The 25,698-nt window shown below is 35.8% G+C and overlaps 2 protein-coding genes across 3 annotated transcripts; one reads left to right on the forward strand and one right to left on the reverse strand.

Annotated features, from left to right (window-relative positions):
• Positions 1-141: 141 nt before the first annotated feature.
• Positions 142-24,296, reverse strand: sacm1la (SAC1 like phosphatidylinositide phosphatase a). 2 transcript variants are annotated; one of them, XM_058753082.1, is made up of 21 exons: positions 24,169-24,296; positions 16,351-16,486; positions 13,671-13,768; positions 11,862-11,936; positions 11,622-11,749; positions 7,828-7,977; positions 7,257-7,316; positions 7,143-7,176; positions 6,788-6,889; positions 6,624-6,709; positions 6,430-6,516; positions 6,146-6,214; positions 5,980-6,059; positions 4,803-4,901; positions 4,566-4,704; positions 4,219-4,288; positions 4,042-4,114; positions 3,871-3,964; positions 3,703-3,795; positions 3,450-3,507; positions 142-2,417 (listed from the first exon to the last, which is right to left on the reverse strand). In XM_058753082.1, exons 2-21 carry the CDS (start codon positions 16,377-16,379, stop codon positions 2,281-2,283), a joined length of 1,761 nt encoding a protein of 586 aa, XP_058609065.1. In that variant the 5' UTR covers positions 16,380-16,486; positions 24,169-24,296; the 3' UTR covers positions 142-2,280. The 2 variants fall into 2 exon arrangements, with proteins under 2 accessions (XP_058609065.1, XP_058609064.1); XM_058753081.1 differs by lacking the exon at positions 24,169-24,296 and adding an exon at positions 22,631-22,760.
• tnfa (tumor necrosis factor a (TNF superfamily, member 2)) lies at positions 22,437-25,007 on the forward strand. The gene is made up of 4 exons (XM_058753089.1): positions 22,437-22,752; positions 22,856-22,883; positions 22,997-23,068; positions 23,995-25,007. The coding sequence occupies exons 1-4, from the start codon at positions 22,582-22,584 to the stop codon at positions 24,432-24,434; spliced, it is 711 nt and encodes a 236-aa protein (XP_058609072.1). The 5' UTR covers positions 22,437-22,581; the 3' UTR covers positions 24,435-25,007.
• Positions 25,008-25,698: the final 691 nt, after the last annotated feature.

Below are 25,698 nucleotides of genomic sequence, written 5' to 3' on the forward strand. Positions count from 1 at the left end.
TCACTTCACCTGTCAGTGGTTTTTAATGTTGTGGCTGATCAGCGTAAACAATAGAACCATTTTAACCAACTCAGATCTAATTTTGTCCATTTGTGTTTCAACCCTGTTAATAGCCTTTGCATCAGTAAGAAGCGGGACAAGTTGCATTTTATTGGTAGAATTTATTAAACATGATTTCATCAAGAAACCATCAGTTACAGTGGTTGAAATGTCTTTTAAAATGTATTAAATGACACCTCAATGATCAAAACCAAACAATACCAAGATTATGAGCAATAGTCTCAATGCGGTAGAAGTTCGAGTCTGATAAGGACTGATAGACTACTAAAGACAGCTGATGTTTCACAAACTATTTCCTTGAAATCATGGCTGAGTGCTGAATACTTCTGAATGAGCACAGTAATCAGGAATGCAACTGTAATGTTGAGGCATATAGTCTCTTAATCAAACAAGACGAGAGAGAAGGTTAAACGGGGTTTAAAACACTGTCAGGATCAAATCCAAAAACACAATTAATATTGATAATATGTCATTTAACACACTTCAACCCGAGTGCACCCTGGAAATACAACAATGCGGTTCATAATCTAGGGTATAATGAAAGCCATATTCATCAAGCCCTGTGATGGAAGAATGTGATCAGTAACATCACTCTGATTGATCAATAACTCAATCAGAAAGTGCTAAAGCTATGTTGTTGTAAACTACACTGTACAGTACATGATTACAATGACACTCATATATATATATATATTTATAAATTCTCTTAATTTCTTCCCAATGTACAGTTTACACATCAGATTTATACAGGTAAACATCAAACATACAGGATTCAATTATCAGTGTTCTGTTCACATCCATTCATTTTAATTCCAAGTTGTACTGCATATTCTCTTGATCTTTGTACACAAAGAAAATCAATAAAATACGGCCCATGTGAATTTGATGAAACTCTCAATCGCAATCTCCTGTTGAGATGTGTCCAATATCAGCTTGCATTATCATTTGCAGATGACTACAAAACACACATATAAAGGCATCAAAATCTACATTCTTTGTCAACATTAAACCAAACCGATGAGCATTCAGTGCTAAAGATAGTAATGAGTTCAAAAGGAAGACCTAAAAGTAATTCATTTATCAGTGTCCAGTCCCAATCCCAAAAACACCTTGCTAAATGTGTCAAAATGAAAAGAAATCAGTGGGTTAATTGGTAAGGCATTTTGAAATGCACCATCATGCAAGTGAACATCAATAAAACTGACATTCTTGAAAGCCACTTGTCTAAATAATTTAGTTAAAAGCGAATGCCTTCTGAATTGTCAGTATAGTTTAAGGGAATTCGATTAAAAGTGAGAGTCAATTTGACAGGTATTCTTATAGAAGTCTATTTCCATCTAATGAACTGCCACTGAATTGGTAACATTGAAGAGAAGTGCAGTTGAAGAGCGACTTTATGCGTGCCATATCTGTTAGTGTTCATTGGTCCTCGAAGAGACATAAAGAAATTACACAGGAAAAGTGCTGTTCATATTTTTCTGTAAACTCAAAGAAACAGTGCTTAATACCCCTCTCTCCCCCAGTGCGTCCCACAGCTGTCTAATTTGATCATTTATGAAAAACACAAACCCATAAATATGCTGGCAGAACAAAAGGAAACCACATTAAAACCCAAACTGCCACTGCAAAGAACAACTGAAAATAAAACCGAGGCATAAGGCTGATTTCAGCACAGATTTGAGAGGACAGAAATGGAAATAACCAAGGGCTGAGCCACTGACACATCATGTAATGTTCCCTTGTGTAACAATCTAATTGCAATAGACCTTCATTGATCTGTCAACCCATAGACTGGGCCAATGGGCACACGCTTGGTGTCCAATATCATAAAGCAGAAGCTCTAGAGCCAAAACAATAACTCTAATTTCACAACGGGTCAATTTAGATCGATTGCCAAACAGTAACAACGCAGCAGCCTTTAAAGTAAGACGCAATGTCCACAATGCACTTACAGGCTGGGGATGTTGTGCAACCCATGTGCAATTCTATGATGCAAGTTTTATTCTTAAGGAAATTGTGTAACTTTTGGATACCATGTCCCATGAGTCAAAGGAAATTTGTAGTAACTGATGTGAAATGATATGGTAATACGCTCCATCAATGGGAGCAGAAAACAAGGATGTTGCTTTGCTTAAGTTTAAGGACAGTGTGGAGAGCAGGTCAGGATTGGAGGAAAATAAAGAGGAAACAGAGAGAACAGAAGGAAGGAGGTCTCGATATTCAATCCATCTTCTCTTTTTGGACCAGTTTCGGTGCGTCAACAAACTCCCGTCCGTTGACCACGATGACAGCAGCCGTAAGAGCACTGGCCATTCCCCAGAACAACACATATGCCAGGGTCTCCGTCCAAGTGTCACCTGACAGAGTACCAGATCCATTATTATTCACAAACTAAATACTGTATGTACATTTTCCAAAGAAGCAACAGCAATGGAACCGTATAATGATTAAAAATCATTGCAACGCACATCTCTTGTGGGTCAATGACATATAATGGTAAAAAAAGTATAGGAAAAATATTTTACAAAAAGTTTAAAACAAGTCAAGTTCTTAATGTATTTTTTGTATTCATGTTGGTTCCATTTAAATGTAATGACTCATGCATTAAACCATATGATGTAATATTATTAAAAGTAACATTTTCTTTACCCATTCAATACATGTGAATGTACTTAATCATTATTTAAAAAAAAATATTTTAAAGATATGTATATTTAATTCTTTTTTAGTAATTCATAAATATCATGTTTTTAGGGAGTTGCACCACATGACAATCTGAACTAAACTTGCATTAATAAAATGAGTCTAATATTTCGAGAGACTTCTTGACCTTGATATATAATTATATCTTCCTTTGTTTTTTATTCCTGCATGTTTTTACATGTTGTTTGCACCCCATGATTTTCTAAGTCGCATCACATGACTTTGATTACACTAGAGTTTCAAATATTAATAAGCAGTTTTGTTAAAAAATATATTGTAAATAATACAAAAACATTTTAAGTTCTTATTTATGATATCAGGACATTTGCATCAAAGTGAAATATAATTCAGAAATTAAAACCATTGTTTTTTAAACCACTGCATGCATGAATTCCATTTTTTATTAATTAAATAGATATTAAAAACAGGGTAGCACCATATTTAATTCTTGTCAGGAGACGATGAAACGTCTTTCCAAAAAAACGGCAAAAGACAAAAACTCCATGAAACAGTTTTGAAAAAGCGATCTAAAACCTTTGTCTGCCATTGTAAAGACTCTAAATCTATCCCTCACAGCCTAGTTTTCATCAATCTGGTGTCTAACCTGACTAAGATTTGGACAAAAATGTGTCATGTTATTGACCCTATTGCTTTATTTCATGTTGTGTTATAATGCCAGACCTTACCAGCCATTAGGAGACAAATGATGCACATGGAGAAGGCCACCACCATAATAACAGGAAGCTGTAGAAGAAATTACCGAGATTTATGAATATAAAATAAGCAGGGAATGACCAGCAGCTGGTGTTGTTGAATTATAAATGTTAGGACTGCATGAAGCAGCTTGCAATAAATTTTTCTCTTTTTTATTCATCATAGAAATGACCTCTTTTAATTCGGATTCTCTCTTACAACAAGCAGTATGAGAAAAGCACTGACCAAGAGGAACTTCCAGTCCTTCTGCATGTGCAGAGGCGTCAAGCCATCGGTTTCATCTACTGTATAGTTTCCGAGGAAAAGATCGATGGAGTCCTGTGGGCAAATTCAACTACTTAAAATTCAGTGCAGTCTGATTGAAAGACATAAAGACAAAGAATTCATACGCACTTGTCTGAACCCGTCTGAGAAATTGTTCTTGTAGTAACGGATCATTGAGTTCCAGCCGTCCATTACCAATCCCCAGTGAGTCCTCTTCCCGGTTCTGAGGTCAAAGGTTGAAGGTTACAGCGGTGGACGCACACAACTGCACATATTCTGAAAGGAGTCTGGGATGAATACCTGGTGAAGTCGGTTTTCAATGCTCCGGTTCCTGCGTACTGTTTAGCACAAGCATTGGCATTGTCTGCCCACGCTGAGAGAAAAAGAAAAGGAAAATAATGAGGTTTCTTCCTTTATTTACAGTCCCTAACAAGAGAATTGTGTCTACTAAGGGAATTTCTAGCAAAACAAACACACCGTTCTTATAAATCTTCTCAAAATCAGCCTGTTCCTCAATTTTCTGGCCTACGTGGAGGACACCCATCCTCTGAAATGAAAGACAGCTCAAGGTGATGACAAGTCAATATTTAACCACATTATTAATCCATATAGCTGATTTCTAAATGTCTCCAAGCAATCAAAACCACATAAGAGTTTTACACTTCCTAAGCAAACATGATGCATCAAGTTTCAAGTAAGTGGCCCTAACTGACAGAAAAGCCACAGAATTACAGCCAGTCAGCTTTCTGTAGTGCGTACATGTCCTCAATTGCGTCACACCAAGTTAGGATGCGTCAGACATGCTATTTGTGATGTGGCGTCACCTGTAGCTGGCTCTGTAGGGAGCGTCTGGCCAGCAGGCTCTGAATGACGTTAGTACGGTCCAGACAGTCCATGCAGTTACTGCGGAAGGTTCCAGACTGCTCGGATGTCACCTTCCCGTCTGAGCTCACCATGAAATACCTGCAGAATCAGCATTCAAGAACCAGATCAAAGTGAATCAGTGACAGCATCAGAGACCACAGTCTTTCCTATAGAAAGGTACAGAGATGAATACAAACCCAAACTCATCTTGCACATCAGAAACAGAATCAACGAGAATCTGGAGGCGATGCCATCTCATCTTACTGCATTCTTTGTGAAAGTCATAGGCGATGTACCTCAAAAGAGATGCAAGAGTCACCACACAGCAATACACGAGTAGCGGATAATAAATGTTGAAAAAAATGATAATAAATAAACGTTTCTTGAGCAGCAAATTAGTATATTAGACTGATTTCTGAAGGATCATGTCACACTGAAGACTGGAGTAATGCAGCTTTGACATCACAGGAATAAATGACATTTTAAAACATAAAAATTAAAATAGAAAACAGTTATTTTAAACTGTAATATTTTAATCAATTAAATGCTTTGGTGAAAGTAAGCCCACACTTTTAAAGTCTGATCACTCTGAATACTTAGAAAAGTAACACCTCGTCTCCTTAATAAGCTGCATGGTTTAAGGCATCAATTACGTCTGTAGCACAAATGGTGTAGGATGAGTTATGTGACGCACTTTAATTCTTAGTCTTAAAGGGATAGTTCACCCAAAAATGAAGATTCTGTCATTAATTACTCACCCTCATGTCATTCCAAACCCGTAAGACCATTCAGCTTTAGAACACAAATAAAAGTATTTCTGATGAAATCCGAGAGCTTTCTGACCCTGCATAGACAGCAACACAACTACCACGTTCAAGGCCCAGAAAGGTAGTAAGGACATCGTTAAAATAGTCCATGTGATATCAGTGGCTCAACCTTATTTTAATGAAGCAGAGAATACTTTTTGTGTGCAAAGAAACAAAAATAACAACATTATTCAACAATTTCTTCTCTTCATTTCAGTCTTCAACGTGCCTTCATGATTAAAATAAGGTTGAAGCACTGATGTCACATGGACTGTTTTAACAATGTCCTTACTACCTTTCTGGGCCTTGAACGTGGTAGTTGTGTTGCTGCCTATGCAGGGTCAGAAAGCTCTCGGATTTAATCAGAAATACCTTTATTTGTGTTCTGAAGATGAACAAAGGACTTACGGGTTTGGAACGACATGAGTGTGAGCAATTAATAATAGAATTTTTGGGTGAACTATCCCTATAAGGGTCTGTTCAAAGTATATTCCTAGAATGAGCAACAGTAATAGTAAACACCACTAAAAATGCCTCTGTAGGAATTCAAAGAAACTGCATTAAGTACTTGATGAGTCCGTCCTCTACGCCATTGACCATTTTGGCGAAGGCCTGTTCAAGAGGCAATTCAGATCCTTTCTGATTCACCTGCAGATAAAGCAATTATCTTCAACTATTTGACCAATCACAATCAACTACAATTTTCTGCAGGTGGATTAAAAGATTGTACTCACCAAATTTAGAATGACTTGTTTACCATAAATGAGAACCTGCGACTCAAAATGCCTCCTGAATCCATCCATCTGCAAGGATAGATGGAACGATAGACAGATAGACAGACAGACGGACAGCCAGACGGACAGACAGACGGACAGACAGACGGACGGATAGACGGACGGATAGACGGACGGATAGACAGACAGACAGACGGAAGGACAGACAGAGACGGACAGATATTTTTACCTTTGAATTTAAAAAAAAATAAATAAAGTTGCTGTAGCAGCATAAGTGGTCTTACGTGATTGGTGTCAGTGCTTATCTGTGGTTTGGGCTTGTACCTCAGGTTGGGTCTTTGAGACCAGAAAAAGGGCATGGAGCCTCGAGTCTGTGTAAGAGGTGAGTGAAAGAGCACAAATTAAATATCTGAGGTGAATTCTGGGAGGTCAAAAACAAATATTCTTGTAATAGAGGCCAACAGTAGTTTCCTCCAACCTGCACAAAGGATGCACGGGCATTACTGTACTGGACTATCTGTTCTGTCTCAACGAAGTTAGCAGCATGCCCTTCAGAGTCAATGCCTGATGCACAGGAGAAAATTGTAATATCTGCAGCAAAGACCACCGTGTGAATATGTATAATGCTTGAACACATCTCACCTCTGACATAATATCGGACCCCCGCTCTGAAACAGCTCCGTCTGGAAATGAGGATCCACTCAAACACCTTCCCATTGATGCAGCACGGCTTCATCACAATAACTGAAGCAGTGGGTTAAGCCTCAATATCACACACATTTTCCAACTACTAATTTCTTCAATTTCATCCCAAGCAATTTACAGTGCAAATGTGTTTTTAGATTATGGACAATATGATCAACTAACCATGACCGGTTACATAATGTCATCTTTAACAGAAACAGCTCACAGTTCATAATTTGCTTCCTCCAGACAGTCAAGGATAAATAAAGTGAGCAACTTAACTACAAACAACATGAAACCTATCAAAGGATACATCCGTGGATGACAGGAAATGCAAATTTATGGAGCTGAAAAGGGGAATCAGTGACTTAGTATGTGCAATTTTCTCATACGTTTAATGGTTTCTGAACAAGGTTTATTTTTATACCTCAGGCTGTGCAGTTATTTCTCTTAGAAGGTTTCCATTCCACATGAATCTCTGGTCTGCCTGTGTGGAGAAATGACAGAAGACAGGAATCATCTGAGAAGTTATGGTTGTTTTGAAGGGTCTAATACACAAACAGTGTATCCAAATGTACTCAAGAAGTTTGAACACTCTGAAGTTGAACTTTATGAAAAGGGATAGACAACTGCAAAATTACAGACTGTGTCAAAAGCCAGAGACAAATGCAGAGCACAAACTCTCTCTTTGAAAACATAAAAACAAAATATGAGGGAAATCGCAGTGTGTGCCCGCATGTCAGCAAGTGTGCTTGTAAAACAAGAGCTTTGCAAATCTAGCTTACAAAGAGACAGGCAGCACATCTCCTGTGACGGCCCTTTATTGTAAATGAGGGATGCAGTTTGAGACAATGAGCTGACCGGCCTTGTGTATGTGATACTGATGAAAACCTGCACCCTGCTGTTCTCTGCTTCTCTCTCTACCACTGAAACTTCAAACAGCTCTCGGTCTCTCTCTTCTGCCATCATTATCATCCCTCAGTCTTTGCTCTGCTCACCCTCTCCAGCAGGCTCATCTCCTGGAAGTCCGGGCTGGTGTTGGACAGGCGCTGCTGGGTGTGGGTCAGGTCATAGTCCGTGCAGAAGTAGAAACCATCTGTGTTGAGGACATTGCTTAGCATAGACAGAAACGTCTTGTTGTCCTGCATCTGTGAGAAGGTAACAGTCAGCGAATAAGATTATTGGCAATAAATGATGTGAACAGAAAAAGACTAGGGTCATTGATTTAATTATTAATTTATTTGGGGCCTTTTCCATTTTTATAGTATAAAAGTAATGACAGGACAATAGAGAGAAGATGGAGAAATGGGATGAGGTAAGGTTGAGCAATATTACTTTGATATTAAAACCTGGCAGTCGATATTAATATATTTCACAATATACAGATTTTTATGAAAATGTGTTTAAAATTAACTACTGAAAAAGAAGTACCTTTGGCAGTGTCCAAATTATTGAAATAAAGGTATGCATTTCATTAGAAAAAATAATAGTAATATTCTAATTTATAATTGATTTGAAATTTGACTTTTCATATTTTTAATATATTTTATAACTACTACTACTACTAATAATAATAATAATAATAATAATAATTATTATATATATATACACACTACATACAGTCATGGCCAAAAATATCAGCACCCTTGGTAAATATGATCAAAGAAGGCTGTGAAAATTAATCTGCATTGTTAATCCTTTTGATCTTTTATTAAAAAAATTCACAAAAATCTAACCTTTCATTGGATAATAAGAATTTAAAATGGGGGGAAACATCATTATGAAATAAATGTTTTTCTCTAATATACATTGGCCACAATTATTGGTACCCCTAGAAATTCTTATGAGTAAAATATCTATAGTATATATATCTGTAGTATATTCCCATTTCATATTCACAATTTTGAGCACTCCAGGGTGATTATGAACATGAAAATATCCAGCCATGGCTTCCCGTTTCATATAAATATAAATAGGAAGGAAAACAAAGCTCAAATTCCCTTAATCATCATCACAATGAGAAAAACCAAAGAATCTATTTCTGATGTACAGAAAAAGATAATTGAGCTTCACAAATGAGTGAAGTGGCTTTAAGAAAAAAAAAAAAAAAAAAAAAAAAATTCCCACTTCCGCCATCAGGGCAATAATTAAGAATTTCCAATCAACATAAAATGTTACGAAACTGCCCAGAAGAGGACGTGTGTCTATATCGTCCTAATGCACGGTGAGAAGGAGAGTTTGAGTGGCTAAAGACTCTCCAAGGACCACAGCTGGAGAATTGCAGAAAATAGTTGAGTCTCGGGGTCAGAAAACCTTAAAAAGCCCCTACATCACCACATGTTGTTCGGGAGGGTTTCAATAAAAATTCTTCTCGCTCATCCAAAAACAAACTCCAGCATATTCAGTTATCAGACACGACTGGAACTTCAAATGGCACTGGCTTCTATGGTCAGATGAAACTAAAAAATTAGCTTTTTAGCAGCAAACACTCAAGATGGGTTTGGTGAACACAGGGATAAAAAGTACCCCATGTGTACAATGAAATATACTGCTGTATATTTCTGCTGGAGGTCCTGTACATCTTGTTTAGACACACGGCATCATGGATTCTATCAAATACCAACAGATTAAAAATCAATAAGTGACTGACTCTGTTAGAAATCTTATAATGGGCCATGTTTGGATCTTCCAACCATACAATAATCCAAACACAAACCTCAAAAACAACACAAAAACGGGTCACTGAGCACAAAACCAAGCTTCTGCTGGCCATTCCAGTCCTCTGACCTGAACCCCCATACAAACCCCCTACCTCCTGAAACATGGACCATCTGAAATTTATGGAACTTTTTTCTTTTTGTGCAATCGAAGTGTGCTTCACACAGGTGAGTGGGCCTGTACAAACCACCTGTAGTAGCACACTCTCCTCCTCTATGCGCACTAGTCACTTTTCACTGTATTTATGTAGCACCGTGGTCCTAGGAGGCACGACATTTCGTTCCACTGTATGCCCCCGCATGTAGCGGAATGACAATAAAGCTCAACTTGACTTGACGATCATATTTACCAAGGGTGTCGATATTTTTGGCCATGACTGTATATATGCGTGTATATTATATATAGCAGATGAAGATAAAGAAAATATGCAACAATAAAGTATTATTATCATCATTATACATCAACAATAATATATTAATTTGATAACATAAATTTTAATATATTAATATATATTAATATTTATATTATTTTTAATTATTGCTTATTAATAATTGTTCATACTACTAATAATTATGCTACTAATAACAACATTAATTTGATAAATATTTTAATATATTTGAATATTTATATTATTTTAATTATAATTGTTTATTAATAATTATTAATACTACTAACAATTACACTACTAATAATAAACTATTTGTTTGCATTAATAATATAATATTAATACTATTTAATGATAATACTATTTTGTCTTTCTCTTTATAATAAAAAAAAAAAAAAAACACTTTAAATTTAATTTAAATGTATAATTGACAATTGGCAAATCTGGATTACAATATTCTGAAATCTGAACACTAGATCTCTCTCATGAACACTTAATATGTCTGTAGCATAATAACTAACTGCCAAGTCATGACTTTGACAAAAGTAAGCGGTTTTACATGTTCAAAAAAGGCTGTTTAAAGTGCATATCATGTAGTCAAAACAAGCATGTTCATGAGTTAATTTGCTCCAATGCATCACACAACACTCTTACTTTAGTACAACTCTACTAGTACAACTGAAAACAAGCTTTGCTCCACGTGCAGGTGCCCAAACTAAGCTCTCCACCAATGCCAGGCCTTTCAATCTCAGCATATCCTTTTTGCAGTAACAGGATCACGATCCACTAAGCTCTGGCTCTGGGAATGGAGTGGAACAGGAATGACCTGAATTGATTCCTCCTCCCAGAAGAACCTGGTCAGCAGAACCATTTGCCTTTGTACGCAAACTCATCTCTCACTGCAGTTATTCCCTTCTGCTCAACTCAGAGCTTATAATTACATGCAATTCATTATGAAAATGTCACAATATTCAACACAAAAATTATGTAGACAATTCATGCAAGGAATCATCACCTTCTCAAAAACGTGTGGCACTTTCATCCAGGCCAGAAACAGTTTAGACAAGTATGCAAACATTGCTGAGCATGAAAAATGCACTTGCATTTTGTTATTAATTTGTTTTCTGACACATTCTGGAATGAAACTAACCAAATTAGTCTAGCTAAACGCATTCACTGCAGACCTCATGCGCTTACATCGAACCTTCTGATAAGAGTAGAGATGTTTGGAGTGCTTTAACGATCTAGTTGTTTGCAGTCAAGCCTCCCATGTACTTGTTTCAACTCGAAACACTTCCCGTGTTCAATACTGCTCTACTCACAGGCTGCATCCAAGGCCATTTCAGCCGAAGTCTTATCCTCGCTAAATAATGCAGCAAGTATACAATGCTGTAATGAGATATCGCTGCGCTCGGAGCATAGGCTCAAATGAAAAATTTACTGTATGAGTACACCCAATTTCACAAGCCAAGGGTGAATCTGCTGCGTTGTTCTTACAGCACTTCTGAGTAACTGTAAATGGAAAATTGTGAAAGACAAAAAGTTCAGAGCAGGAAACCTTTCGGTTATGATTTAGAGACGCACTGGGCAACTGATCAAACAACGAATGACATTTATAGCCCACTTTCTACTCAAGGTGTCACAAACATCAGCATTAAACTGAAAGTTGAGGTTAGGGACTTTGATGACCTGAATATCTGTGAGGTGCAAAATGGTCTTCTTATAAGAAATCACATCAAACTCCACCGCTTTCCACACAGTGTGGCCAAACAGGTCGCCCACTTTCCTTTTCCGGGTGATGACTATGAGGTACATCCCTGCAGAACCAAAAACAAAAACATGCGTCATGGTAATCAAAAAGATATGTCATACAATCAACATTCCGAATTCTATGCAAAAATTGGACCATCATAATAACATAGAACCTACCAGCCACCAGGCGAATAGTTCCCATGATTCCACAAATGGGCCTGGTTACGCCTGATGGGGGGATGTCCTTAATACCTTGAAGAGGAAAAAACATTAATGCACCATTCAAATCACAGTAAGCAATTTTGCAGATTGCGCATTTAATATACTTCTCTGCTTCAATAAGAGGAAGTAACAGACCTGTGCTGTGCTAATCCTGGAATACACCTTTAACAACAGACCACAGCAACTACCTCAAACGCAAAATGTCACGCTGACAATACTGATGAAATGTCACTTAGCAAGGAGGTCACCATTAAAACAGAGAACTACAACAAAGTCCAAATAGCTGCAGTAACTTTTCATCGATGTCTGTATACTTTGAAAGGTCTGATTCCCTCATAAGTTGTAGCTGTTCATAAATGTCAGATCACAGCTGCCCAAACTATAAATCTTTCACTGTACTTTTTTTTCCACACGGTCAGAGAAATGAGCTGCTTAACCTTCAGAAAATGTTCATCGCCAACCTCAGGAAGACAAACTATATTTTAAATGAGCCGTTTTATTATTCTATTCCCTTTTAGTAACCATGTTAACGTAATTTGGGGCATAAAGTAGTTTAAAGGGTTAGTACACCCAAAAATGAAAATTCGTTTCATGTCGTGAATTCATGAAGTTTCAAACCCGTAAGACCTTCGTTCGGACCACAAATTAAGATATTTTTTGATGAAATCCAAGAACTTTCTGACCCTGCATAGACAGCAACACAACTGAAATGTTCCCAGGCCCAGAAACATACTAAGGACATCGATCAAACAGCCCATGTGACATGAGTGGCTCAACTTCAATTTTGCGAAGCTACGAGAATACTTTTTGTGCACAAAGAAAACAAAAATAACAATTTATTCAACAACTCTTCTCCTTGAGTTACCATCTTCCTCCATTATGGAGAGTACCACGACGCATCCCCAGAACGTAATCAGCGCTGTTTACGTTCAGAACAAAGCGAGTGCATGCTAAACGTAAACGTCCTTACTACGTTTCTGGATCTGGGAACATTTCAGTTGTGTTGCCGTCTATGGAAGGACAGAGAGCTCTCTGATTTCATCAGAAAATATCTTCATTTGTCTTCTGAAAATAAACGAAGGTCTTATGGGTTTGGAACGACATGAGGGTGAGTAATTAATGACAGAATTTTTGGGTGAACTAACCCTTTAAACACTAGTTTTGCAATAGGCAATAAATAAACATTAGAATTAAACAGACATAATTTTACTGTTCAACACTTTGGGGATGTTTTTAAAAGAAGTCCCTTAAGCTTACCAAGACTGCATTTTTTAAAATCAAAAATACAGTAAAAATATTACTATTGTAAAATATTATTACAATTAAAAATTACTGTTTTCTATTTTAATATATGCTAAAATGTAATTTATTTCTGTGATGCAAAGCTGAATTTTCAGCATCATTATTCCAGTCTTCAGTGTCACGTGATCCTTCAGAAATCAGTCTAATATCCTGATTTGCTGCTCAATTTTTTATTATCATCAATATTGAAAATGGTTGTACTGCTTCATATGCTTGTGAAAAGTGTGATACATTTTTTTCAGGACTCTTTGATTGTTCAAAAGAACAGCACTTATTTGATAAAGAAATCTTTTGTAATATTGTAAATGTCTTTACAGTGTCCTTGCTGAGTGAAAGTATTAAGTTCTTTAAAAAGAACATCTTACTAACTTGTAATCATAAAATGGGCTATTTGCATTCAAGATGAAATGTAATACAACATATTTGAACCGGTTTCCATTCTTACTAGTAGTCAGACCGTACCTGCGAGGGTCATCTCGGAGGACACCCTATCAATAACCAGCACGTCATTAGCTCCATCATCACAGGCCTCAATGTAGAACTTCTCAGGTGTTGCATGCCTATGAAAAAAAGCAGAAAAGAATGTTTTCTGACACTTTTTGTATTGTGCTGCTAAACACACAGGTTTTTCCAGTATAAAACAAGAGGTGAGGGTTTGGCTGGTTAGCATTTGACAGTTAGCTGCATTATGCAAGCAAATGCCTTTGAGATTATTGTGAACGTGATAAACAGCACTGAATAAAGAAATTGTATATGCAATACAGTCAGCTTTTGAGTGGTGATCAGATCAATAAGACAAAACAGCGTCAGAAACATAATAGCTTGAAATTCATTTTCATCTCAGACCATCTGGAGAGAGCAGATTTTCAGCAAAGTCATAAATCAGAACTGCTTTTCCGTTTCGGTCGTGCATATTTTTAAGTAATGTTTAGAGAGAATTACTGATAGACATGGTCTCATGATGCAAGTTTCGAATATACAATGTGAGGAGTTTGAGAGTCTGTTTCAGTAACAACATCGTACATGCTTGTCCCACTTTAATGGCTGGAGTCTTCCTTCCTTACCAAAATGCTGAGCAGCCACTTTCTGTGCACCACTCGATGAGTATGCAACGAGGGAAGGATGCAGCGTTTGCATGGTTAACCTCTGCCCCATTAACCATGATCGCATAATAGGTCAATGGAATCTATCTCAAAATTTATTTGATGGTTCACAGTTTGGTTTCATGACACATAGATGCAACTTCAATTCTCAGAGACTTTTAATTAGGTCATGCAAGTAAAAACAACACAGATGTTCAACTTTAGCCTGCAATTTTGTTTTGTTGCTACAGTCAGTGGTGGCAAATTTGCATCCCTTATAGATCTGTGTCTAGTGTCTGTATATGACAAATCACAGCCATTATGAATTATGTGCACCGTCTCAACAAACACACTGTGTTTCAAAAGGGTTTCTGGCTTATTGTAAACTATGTCATTATAGACAAGCCTTTCTCAGCTGTAATACCATTGGCAATGTTCTGTTTATTGTGCAAGAGGCCATTCATAAAACTGAAGGGCTTACTGTATCTCAAAAAAAAAAAAACAGGCTAATTACATAATTAAAGCAAGATACAAACAATCATTTATAATTTGGTATTTAGTAAGCAAATTAGTGAATCTCAAAAGGCTGTAATAAAAACAATTAAATAAGAAAAAAAAACTTTTAATCAAACATAATTTGTTATTAGCCTACTGTAATGCAAAACATAACTAATTCTAAAAGTAATTCAAAAGATAGATTATTAAAATTGTGAAACATGTAAACAAATATACATCATAGTATTTTAAATTGTAGGTTTTTATAAAGTGAAAAAAGACTCGGAGAGGCCAAATGATGTTAGTTTCTGACATACCGATTGAAAAAAAAATAAATAAATAAAAATCAAAGTGATGCACCAAAATATCAGCAACCAAAAATATTCAGCAGAAATATTAATAAACATCTGCTTGAAATCACATTTACCTTGGGAAAGCCATTCAATGTCCATAAACTCATCAGTTATCTAGAAAAAAATATTCTAGAGAGGAGCATTTTGCTAAATATATACACTGTTACATATTCATTATGTTAGTAAGTCTAAATATATGTTTGAAAAAAAAAGAAAAAAAGTTTTTAAGCGTCACTGCTTAAATGTTTAATTACAACAATAAATTAATATATCATAAAAAGTCAGCAGAAAAACGTACATGCAATCTAAATTTTTATGTACAACTCAGTTTTTATTTGATGGTTAATTATTAAATAAATTTGAACAAATAACTGATTAATAAGTGAACTTCAGTTTCCATTTTAGGTTAAAAAGATAGTTTTGGTGCATCGCTGGTCTCAAACGTTCTTTTCCTTCCATTCAATTGTCATGATAGTTAATGTCTGTGCAAAACAATCTTGGTTCTCAGAACTACTGTACATGTTCAGAAGTAAGTGACTCAGAAAGCACACCACTGTAACTCATATCAGTATCCGAGCGTCTGATAACTCATAACCTGATGGAGATATTCCATCAGGTTCCCCTCCCTCTCATTGGATCAACTACAGTTTCACAATTTGTCAAATAATCAGATATTAATTGTGCATCGTGATACAGTATGCCATATACTCTCTATCATTCGTTTTATACATACATAGCTGGAATAACATTTGACTAAACATGATTTAACATCATCTTTACACTGATGCCTCTACAAAACTGCAGCACTGAAGCTGACTTCAGCATCCTAATGCATAGTCCAAATAAACACCCTAAAATATGAGAACAGATGCTGTTCACACTCGAATCAATGCACCATAACACAGTGAGCTGCATACACAGCACTTTACGCGTTTTGTTGTCGTAATGCAGTATAAAGAGTCTGCTCTCGCGTTTAAATGCTGCCTAGATGTGCAGCTCACTGGGTTTTGAAACATAGCCAATCTGAACAGTGTCTGAACGGCTTAAGCCAGTGCAGCTTCCACCACAACATAAACTGCCCTGTACTGGCAACAACACTTCTGACAGCGGCCACAGACGCTGCCATTAAAAGAGCTGAGCTTCATTAAAGCGAAACTGGGCGCCGTACGTGTTTCTATCCGTCCCTGCGCTCGAATAAAAGTTTCAACTTACAGGTTGAACCTCTCGTAGGCGGTCGCCATCTTCACTTCCGGGTTTGGTCAGTCTGCCGTGACGTATATGTGGGAGTGGTGATTGGAGGGCGCGGCTTCCGGTTGAGACGTCACGGTGCAGGTTGCCTCATTTACACCTAAAAATAAATAAATAAATAATACACTACTAAACGGGGTCCTAAACGGTTTCTTCTGAAACTTCCCTGATCGTTAAACCTTTTAAACTCATTGATAACAATAGGAAGAAGCTTCTTAAGAATTATCATCATTTTTAAAGATCCTAAACAGTTCTTTGACTACAGTTTGTTTGTTTATTGATTAATTGTCTCATTTAATGTACTATTAGGTCTGCCTATGAAAGATGTAGCTATTTATTTAGCTACTTTTCAAGCATTAGTAATGCTTTTGAGCTTATTGGTAACCTACTCAAGACTCGGGAAGTCTTTTTATGTATAATTCTCATAGACTAAGGCCAATTTCTGTCTCATGGTAAAAATCAGGCTTTTGTAACACAATTATGAAATATTAAGTCATAATTACTGTATGACATAAAAAATTAAAATTATGAGATACTGTCATAATTACTGTATGACATAAAAATGTAAAATTATGATATACTAAGTCATAATTATGAAATAAAAAGTCAAAATTACGACATTATTAGTTATGAGATAAAAAAAGGTCAAAATTATGACAAAAACAATTATGACAAAGTAGAAATTATTAGATAAAAAAATTGTGACATTATAATTATGACATAAACATTTAACTTGTCATGTCAGAATGAATTTTTTATTTCTGATTTTCAAGTATGTCATAATTTTTAAAACATGATTATTTTCTTATGTGACAGAAAGGGGCTTCTATACATATAATCTCAATAAGAACTACACATTTCTAAGGCATCATGATCTCAATTTACGGGTAATTTGAGTATATGGTTTTATTTCATATGTACTATAGGTCCTCTGTTTTAATGCAGTGCTTAATGCAGTTATTTGTTTAAATAAATGTAAAAAAATAAAATAAAATAAAAATCCCAACTGAACCTGAGTGAACACTTTTAATAACCACAAATGTTTAAATGTTATATGTGGGGAAAAACTAAAATAAAAACAGTGGCTTCCATAAAAATATACACATTTATAGACAGTATTTTGCATATTGCATAGTAATGTTTTTTTTAAAGAAGTGTAAGATGCCTATAAAGTAGCCCAGGCAATACTTTGAAAGTTCTTGCAGAGCTATAGGAAACTGCGGTCTACACAGGATTACGACACCGGCAGCACATTTCTATTCAGCAGAAATGAAGCAGGTGCGTGTGTGCTGGAGGGTTGTTGGAAGGTCACCTTTGTATGTATGTGTGTGCGTGTGTGTGTGTGAGTGTTTTCTGCAACTATTCAAATTGAACAATCATTAAAAATTCCCAGACCTTGAAGTATTTAGGGAGTGTGATTAGTCCCCCACCCACAAACCCAACCCAAGATGAGTCAAGGTAAAGGTAAAGCCCCTAACTCAGAAAGGTGAGTGTAGGAGAAAGAGGAAACGAGTTCACCTGTGAGACCAGACGCCCACAGAGGATGTTACCCTGAACCGAATAGCTGTGAACACCACTGCATCCACTGACTTGTAGCATAACAGCATTTGTATACGTGATGTCTTGAGCCAACCATAGAATTATATGCATAGAATATATACTGTTCAAAAGTATAGGCCAATAAGGTTGTTTTTGAAAGAAATTAATACTTTTATTCAGCAAAGATGCATTGATGTGATCAAAAGTGACAGTAAAGACTTTTGTAATGTTACATAAGATGTATATTTTTGAACTTTGTTGATATCAAAGAATTCTAGAAAAAATAATATATATATATATAAGAAATAAAGTATATTGGTTGCCACAAAAATATTTATCAGCAGAACTGTTTTAACACTGATAATAATAAATTTTTCTTGAGCAGCAAATCAGCATATTAGAATGATTTCTGAAGGATCATGTGACTCTGAAGACTGGAGTAATGATGCTGAAAATACAGCTTTGCGTCACAAGAATTAATTACATTTGAACATATAATTAAACAGAAAACAGTCATTTTAAGTTGTAATGATATTTTACAATATTACTGTTTTTATTGTATTTTTGGTCAAATAAATGCTAATAAATGGTAAACACTTTCAAAACCCCAAACTCTGAACGGTAGTGTAAATATTAGTATAAAAGCACTTGGACACTTAAAAATGATAATATCAGACTAAATGACTTGATTATGAACAATATATCTGTTGTTTTGTCTTTTTAAAACCAGTGTGCTTGTGCAATGTTTCTTTACCAAAAAACGGTGCTTGGTATAATATTAGTTTATTAATATTAATTGTAATATTTAATTCTAATATATTACAATGGCACATACACGTGTCAGTCCAATGAGCGAATGATTTTTTTCCACCAATACCTGTCAGATTAGCATGCAGTCTCTGTTTAAATAAAGAGGAAATTTTGTTATTGTAAAAGATGATGAGATTAGTCAGACGAGTGTTAGATTACTCAGACGTCTGAATTCCCCTTATCTCTCAACACCTCAATCACTGTCAGACTCTGCCAACAAATATGTGGGAGTAGGTTCATCCCATGATGCTGCACATGGTGGAAGTCGGGGGTCATATTGCGTTGTCATGTACACCGAACATGGCCAATTTCATGAGCGCTGCTGTAATGTCATTATTCAAGGGAAGTGCACAAGCTTGTTGTGTATTATACCTCTGAAAACGGCATCCCATGATCAAACTTTTTGAGCTGTATTTTTAATTTCCCTTCTGTTTCACTTCCTTTGGGCAGCCTGACGATATTTTAAAGAAGTAATGTCATAATTGAGGAGGATGATGAATAAATAGTTAGTAATTTCAGGGGAATCTTTTATCTGTCAATATTTACAATGACTGAATCAAAAGCATGTTGTGGTAAATACGCTATTGCCTGAGATACAATATCTCAACAAAAAGATATACAGTTCTATAATAAAGTCATAGATCAAATGAAGGGCTGCAAGAGAGCTCTGTGTTTTTCAGTTCAGTATTTGCGCTGAAATGTGACCACAGAGATTCAGTACACTATTTTTAAATGTCCTACTTTTGATTTCTCCAGATTCAGTAAAAGCCTACGTATTTCTTACCCCTCTACGTGGTACACTAAAAACTTGCATCATTTGGTCCATGCACTGGAAATTAAATCAGAAAGTTTTTTTTTGACACAGTGCTGTTGGTATAGTGGCGTACCACAGTTTCCCATATAATAAACCCCACATAAACCTGTAATGTTTAAGCAATGTGGTAATGATTGAAACTGCTTGTAAATGCAAAACAGTGTAGGAATGGATTCTTTCACTTCCATGTACATATATGTCTAAAGCTCTGACAGCAGCCATACAACTACGTCAAGATGATGTTGTCCCGCTGTTTCTCTCTCTCTCGTAGTAATTAAATCTTAGCAAAAACTATTTGTTATTGACTGAATCATTTATAAAGAAGTCAAACATGAAGTCAACAGTCGGACCATTTCAGTGTTTGGGAGAAACTAGTTACATGTAACAGAGTTGCGCAATTTAATTACAAAATAAATGTAATGGTAATCACTTACAGTTACTGAATAAAATGTGCAATTAAATTACAGTTACTTATGAAAATGCTAACGATTACAAAGGGGGTCACATTTGAATATTTTCACACACACACACACACAGATTTGATTGAGTTCTTTCCCAAACTGAATCGACTGCTCTAAAATATGATACATCAATGTTTCAGGAGTTTAAGAATAGGACACATGCTAATTCGATAACTGTTTTATTCCCTATTTGGGTTTGTGTATATGCTTTATTTCTTAAGATGAACTGTTTTTCCCCAAGGCATTGTTTCCTGTCATAGCTATGCAAAGATTTGATTTGATCAAAAACAGTATCATTGATATGAAAATGTTTTTAACCTCAGAATTATCTCAAAGTAAGTCTGATTTTGTGGTGGCTGTGTTTTAAAATGAAATTTTTATAATCGCAATTCAATTTATGAAGGATTTCGAAAGTCTGACAGTAATCAGTTTTGAATACTACTGAAAGATTAACCCTGCATGCTTTGATAAACAGTTGAAGACATTCATTCAAAATTTAGAAAAGTAATCAAATGTAATCAGTTACATTACTTTAATAAAGTAACTTAATACATTTCCAAACTTCCCAACACCGGACTGTTTAAAGTATTTGCTGTGTTTGACATTTCATGGTGTTCATGAAGTGTTGTTGAAGTTCTTCGCTTTGTTTCATGCCACTTTATGACATTCTGGTCAAAGAAATGTGGAGTTTGACATTACATAATCACATATTTAGCTGATATGAAAAGATCAAAATCTTTGCCATTTTGGTACAAAATATATAATAATCATACAGAAATTTATACTGGCGCATTTATATATATCTCTCATCCTCTCAGTAATCGGTCTGACAATCTCATTTAGCATGTATTTAAAATATATTTTGCTCAAAATTTTTAAAATCTTTTAAACTGACTTATGCAGCAGAATCCTTGTTTACCTTAATGCAGAACCATTTTTTTCTGTATTGATGTGACATAACCTACTCATAGTTTCTGTTTCTGTGTTTGTGCTTTTACAAGCATCTACCTGTCAAGCAGTGAGTAGAGCTACACTAACATCCCCACTGTCATCAAAACATTGATGTTGTAAGACCTGCATGAAAAGCCATTGTCTGAGATAAATGAACAGAATAATTCCTCTGCTATCACACATTCATGCTTTGAGGCCTATAAAAATGTCAAAAGCACTTATTTCTTTGTGCACTTTCAATCATGTCATGATGAATACACACACACAAAGAGGAAATTGCATCGTTCACCTCTCATTTGCACCGGAGGACTGAGTTTGGTATATAAAAACAGTGAAGAGAGAGCGGAATTTTGCAACAAACAGAGAAAAATCCATTCAAAACTTTTTGATGTATTCTTAGTACAAGGAGGAAAAGCCTCTCTCCATTATCATCTGATATTTTTCAGAATATGTGAAATAAACATAATTATAAATGGGATTATTTTTAATGATTTATTACAAAAGGGTGCCATTCATGTAAAATACTACATTTTCTATATTGATTTTTGCACTGTATAATTTGGCTGAATACTTATAGAGAAATCAAACAGAATACCAGTGAAAGAGATACCTCTTGATTATATTCTGAATTACATAATTCTATGAATTACGTATAGGCTTGTATTCTTAATCGAAGGGCTCGTTAAAATATGATACACTATAAATTAAGATTTAATCACTTGACCTATATGAATAATGATGTTTGAAATATAATTTTTGGAGATATTATGCAATACCTTAATGAATTCTAATAATTATTCAATTAAATAATAAATACACAAGTAACAACATACTGGCCTTTTGTGCTAATTCTAAAGGTGTTTTTCCCCTCAGGTCTCATTTTAACCTCTCAATTTGAAATGAAAATGCAAAAATATGAATTACTGTAACCACAAATTTTCCATTAACAAAATTAGACTTATATAAAAATGTATAATTAAGTTATAAAAATGCATACATCACTGACATCCAAAATAAATTAAATAAATGTAAATTAGGGTTCCAAAAGGGTGTTTTCGCAGTGATGCCATAGAAGAACCTCAAATAACCTTTCAGTGAACAGTTCTTAAAAGAAGCATTTTTTCTTAGTGTAAAGAACATTTTGAAAATCTAAAGAACCCTTTTCCACCATAAAGAACCCCTTTGTGCAGTGAAAAAGTTCTATGAATGTCAAAGGTTCTTCATAGAATCATAAGCCAATAAAGAACCTTTATTTTTAGAGTGATATGATGTCACAAAACTGCAAACAATGGTCCATATAACAATTGGCTTATTTTTGTGATTGTAATTCCCTTTTGTGTGTGTAAATGGGTGAGAATGTATCTGCGTGGGTGTATCTCATGGTTTCTCCTCTCAGTCTCCCTCTACTCTGACATCACTGGAGTTTCCCCTGGTCTGTCAGTCTCTGCTTTAAAAAGAATGAAGAAGCACAACGCTGACAGACAAACCAAGCAAAACACTGAAGTGATAAACTGCGCTGAGGAGACTTTACAAGACCATTTAGAAGTGTACTGACACTCTGCAGTTTTTATATTTGGACATAGTTTAACTTGAGCTTTCGGAGGACTAACAGACACAGTGATGATGGATCTTGAGAGTCAGTTTCTTGAAAAAGAAGCGCTGCTCTTACCACAGGTGATGGTGTCGAGGAGGAAGGCCGGCTCTTCTAAGTCAGGCGTCTGGCGGGTGTGTGGGGTGCTGCTGACTGTGGCCCTGTGCGCCGCCGCTGCGGTCTGCTTCACGCTCAACAAGGTGACTATCCTGACCCATACACATCGAGCATGTCATTCTAAATTTCAGGCACATATCAGTGCATTATTGTGTACTTAATGTTACGTTTTTTTGTTCATTCTAGTCTCAGAACAATCAGGAAGGTGGAAACGGTGAGTTCAGACAGTCAGTTTCATATCCCCTTTTTCCCATTCACATCAGATTATTTGATTTTCTGTTAAACTAAATCATCTTATACGAGTTATTTTGTGTTTTTCCCCATCAGAGCTCAGGCTCACGTTAAGAGATCATCTTTCAAAAGAAAATGTCACTTCCAAGGTTGCCATCCATTTAACAGGTAAGCTTGATTCAAAAGTGCTATAAGCGGTAAATGAGCTGTAAATAAACACTAAACATCACCTCACCTCAGAATGCATTAAAACTTTAAGCAGCTTTGCACTGTCTGTATTGTACATTTTAAATATATTGCAAAAGTCCAAATACTTCTAGGGGTGATTGTATGAAGTCTTAAAAAGTTGACTGGACTATAAACTTTAATCACTTGGTTATGAATCCAAAAATGTAGGATAAAGAAATATATGTCAGATTTCACTCCTATAGAAAGAAGTACAGTTTCAAAATGGGTCTGTTTTTGTTAGTCAAAGGCCAAAGTTACTGTATAGCAGTCAAACTCTACTATAATTTGACACAAATTCATCTGTCAATTAGAAATGAATCAATGGCAGACACCAATATGAACAGGTTACATGACATGCTGTCATCCTTGAAAATTATACAAACTATGCAAATTAAGAGACAATATGACCCTGATTACAGAAGATACAGTTTCACTTACAGTGAGGATAAACATAGTTTTGATGTTTTGTATGGCACCTGCCAAAACTATGAAATATTGAAATTTATAGACATTAAAATTCATTTTAAGAGCATCTGTGTTTATTTTGTTAACATTAATGTATTAAGTATCAATGTAATGTGTCCGTAATTGAATGGACAACTATTTTTACAGCATTCATTAATCTAGGTTAGTGTTACTGTATTCATAGCCTATAGGGTACTATTGTTCATTACTGATTAATGTTTGTTCATAATCTACTAACTAATGTTAATTTAGGCAATTTATGGCAACTTAAGCCATTATGGTAGGTAAGCCTACAGTTTTTAAGGTTGTCACTTGATGTCCAATGTAAAATCTACATCCTGCAGCAAAAACCTATTGAGAAGTACCGACTTAGGGCATGTTTTTGTTGTATTCTCTTCTAGGTGCATATGACCCTGACGTGTGTAAGGATAGCCTAGATTGGAAACAGAACCAGGACCAGGGTTTCGTTTCAGGCGGCTTGGAATTGGTGAACAGAGAGATCATCATTCCTAACGATGGCATTTACTTCGTCTACAGTCAGGTGTCTTTCCACATCAGCTGCAAGAATGACATACCTGAGGACCACAACGTTGTGTATATGAGCCATGCGGTGTGGCGCTACTCCGAGTCCTACGGCAGCTCCAAGCCGCTTTTCAGCGCGATCCGCTCCGCCTGTGTGCACGCGTCTGGCACCGAAGATCTGTTGTACGACACCATTTACCTCGGTGCGGCCTTCAAACTGCGAGCTGGAGACAAACTACACACCAAAACCACCACAAAACTCCTGCCCCGCGTCGAAGAAGGAAACGGAAAAACCTTCTTTGGGGTGTTTGCTTTATGATATGCGCTCTAAAAATCCGGAAAAATAGGACACAATTTACTGTACCTATTTATATGAAGGAACTTTCCGTTTTTATTTATTTATTTTTTACAGGTGTTTTACCAGTATTTTGCACTGCATTGCGTTGTGTTTTATACTTGTACGTAAAATTAATGGATAATGTCCTGGCAGAAAATTACTATACTATATTACTATAGTACATTTTCCATTATGTTTACAGTGTAGCTGGACATCAAGCAAAAAGTAAGCAAAGAATGGAAACCTGTGGGAAGGAAAGCAGTATGCTGAACTTCCAATGCAATGACACTGGTAAGACTGAAATGACCCCTAGTTGATGTTTTATATTAAAACGGGTCAAAATCTATAACTCTTATGGATCAGATATCAGTGGGGGAAATCATGGGCATTTTCAGCTTGCATCCACGAATGCTGAATTAAAGCAATCCAAGTTATTTTTTATACTTTAAAAAAAAAAATTTTTTATACATTATATAACATGTAATTCTAATGTGTATTTATGCCTATTTATTTAACTATTTATTTAACTATTTATTAAAAGAATGAAAAACAACTGCACTGCTACTGTAATGAAATTCAAACATGTAATAAATATGTCTATGTAATTCTGATGTGTAATTTGCATTTTCTCTGCAATTTCCAACTTTCCCTTTAATCAGCTTTGTTTTTGGTTCTGAGGGTATAAACATTGGCTGTGCAGAGGTTACTGCAGGGGAAACATTGGTTGTGATGAAATATCTCTGCAAAAACTATAGTCCCCTCAGCCATTAAGGTATTTGTATTTAAAATTAGAAAGCAGGGTATTAGGGAAATTGCATTTCAGTCATGCATTTGCAAAACCCCTCCATGTGCACGTTTCCGCTGACACTGTTTCCTCGTCAGAGAAAATTGTGTGGTTTCGGTGAGGGGAAACTCCCTTACGTGCACCACCATGTCAGGCTCCAGGGACCACTCATGTAGAGTGGGCATTTTTGTGGTTATACCTCAGGCCTATCTGTTACTCTGATTAATCAACAATGGTTGAGGAGCAATAAAATCAGTGGGTTTTGTGACATAATACAGTGGAAAAACTCGTGTTTGAGGCATTGAGGGATAATGTGTATAGGCTACAATATGGGTGTGATTTTTTAGTTTACTTACAGCTATAATATTATCATATTCGTCTAATGCTATGTTTTTATAGGTGTGTGCTTGAAAAAATCTACTTTTTATTTAAAAGTTTGAATTGTCTACTCTGTATTTTCCA

This window comes from Onychostoma macrolepis, chromosome 19 (genome assembly GCF_012432095.1).
Source record: "Onychostoma macrolepis isolate SWU-2019 chromosome 19, ASM1243209v1, whole genome shotgun sequence".
NCBI classification, from domain to species: Eukaryota; Metazoa; Chordata; class Actinopteri; order Cypriniformes; family Cyprinidae; genus Onychostoma; species Onychostoma macrolepis.

Excerpts from the sequence above, each read along its gene's own strand:
- tnfa (XM_058753089.1), top strand. The coding sequence starts at position 22,582 with ATGATGGATCTTGAGAGTCAGTTTCTTGAAAAAGAAGCGCTGCTCTTA. Across the intron at positions 22,753-22,855 it reads TCTGCTTCACGCTCAACAAG|TCTCAGAACAATCAGGAAGG; the intron begins GTGACTATCCTG and ends TGTTCATTCTAG. Across the intron at positions 23,069-23,994 it reads GGTTGCCATCCATTTAACAG|GTGCATATGACCCTGACGTG; the intron begins GTAAGCTTGATT and ends ATTCTCTTCTAG.
- sacm1la (XM_058753082.1), bottom strand. The coding sequence starts at position 16,379 with ATGGCGACCGCCTACGAGAGGTTCAACCT. Across the intron at positions 13,769-16,350 it reads GCCTACGAGAGGTTCAACCT|GCATGCAACACCTGAGAAGT; the intron begins GTAAGTTGAAAC and ends TTTTTTTCATAG. Across the intron at positions 7,317-7,827 it reads AGATGAGCCTGCTGGAGAGG|GCAGACCAGAGATTCATGTG; the intron begins GTGAGCAGAGCA and ends TTCTCCACACAG.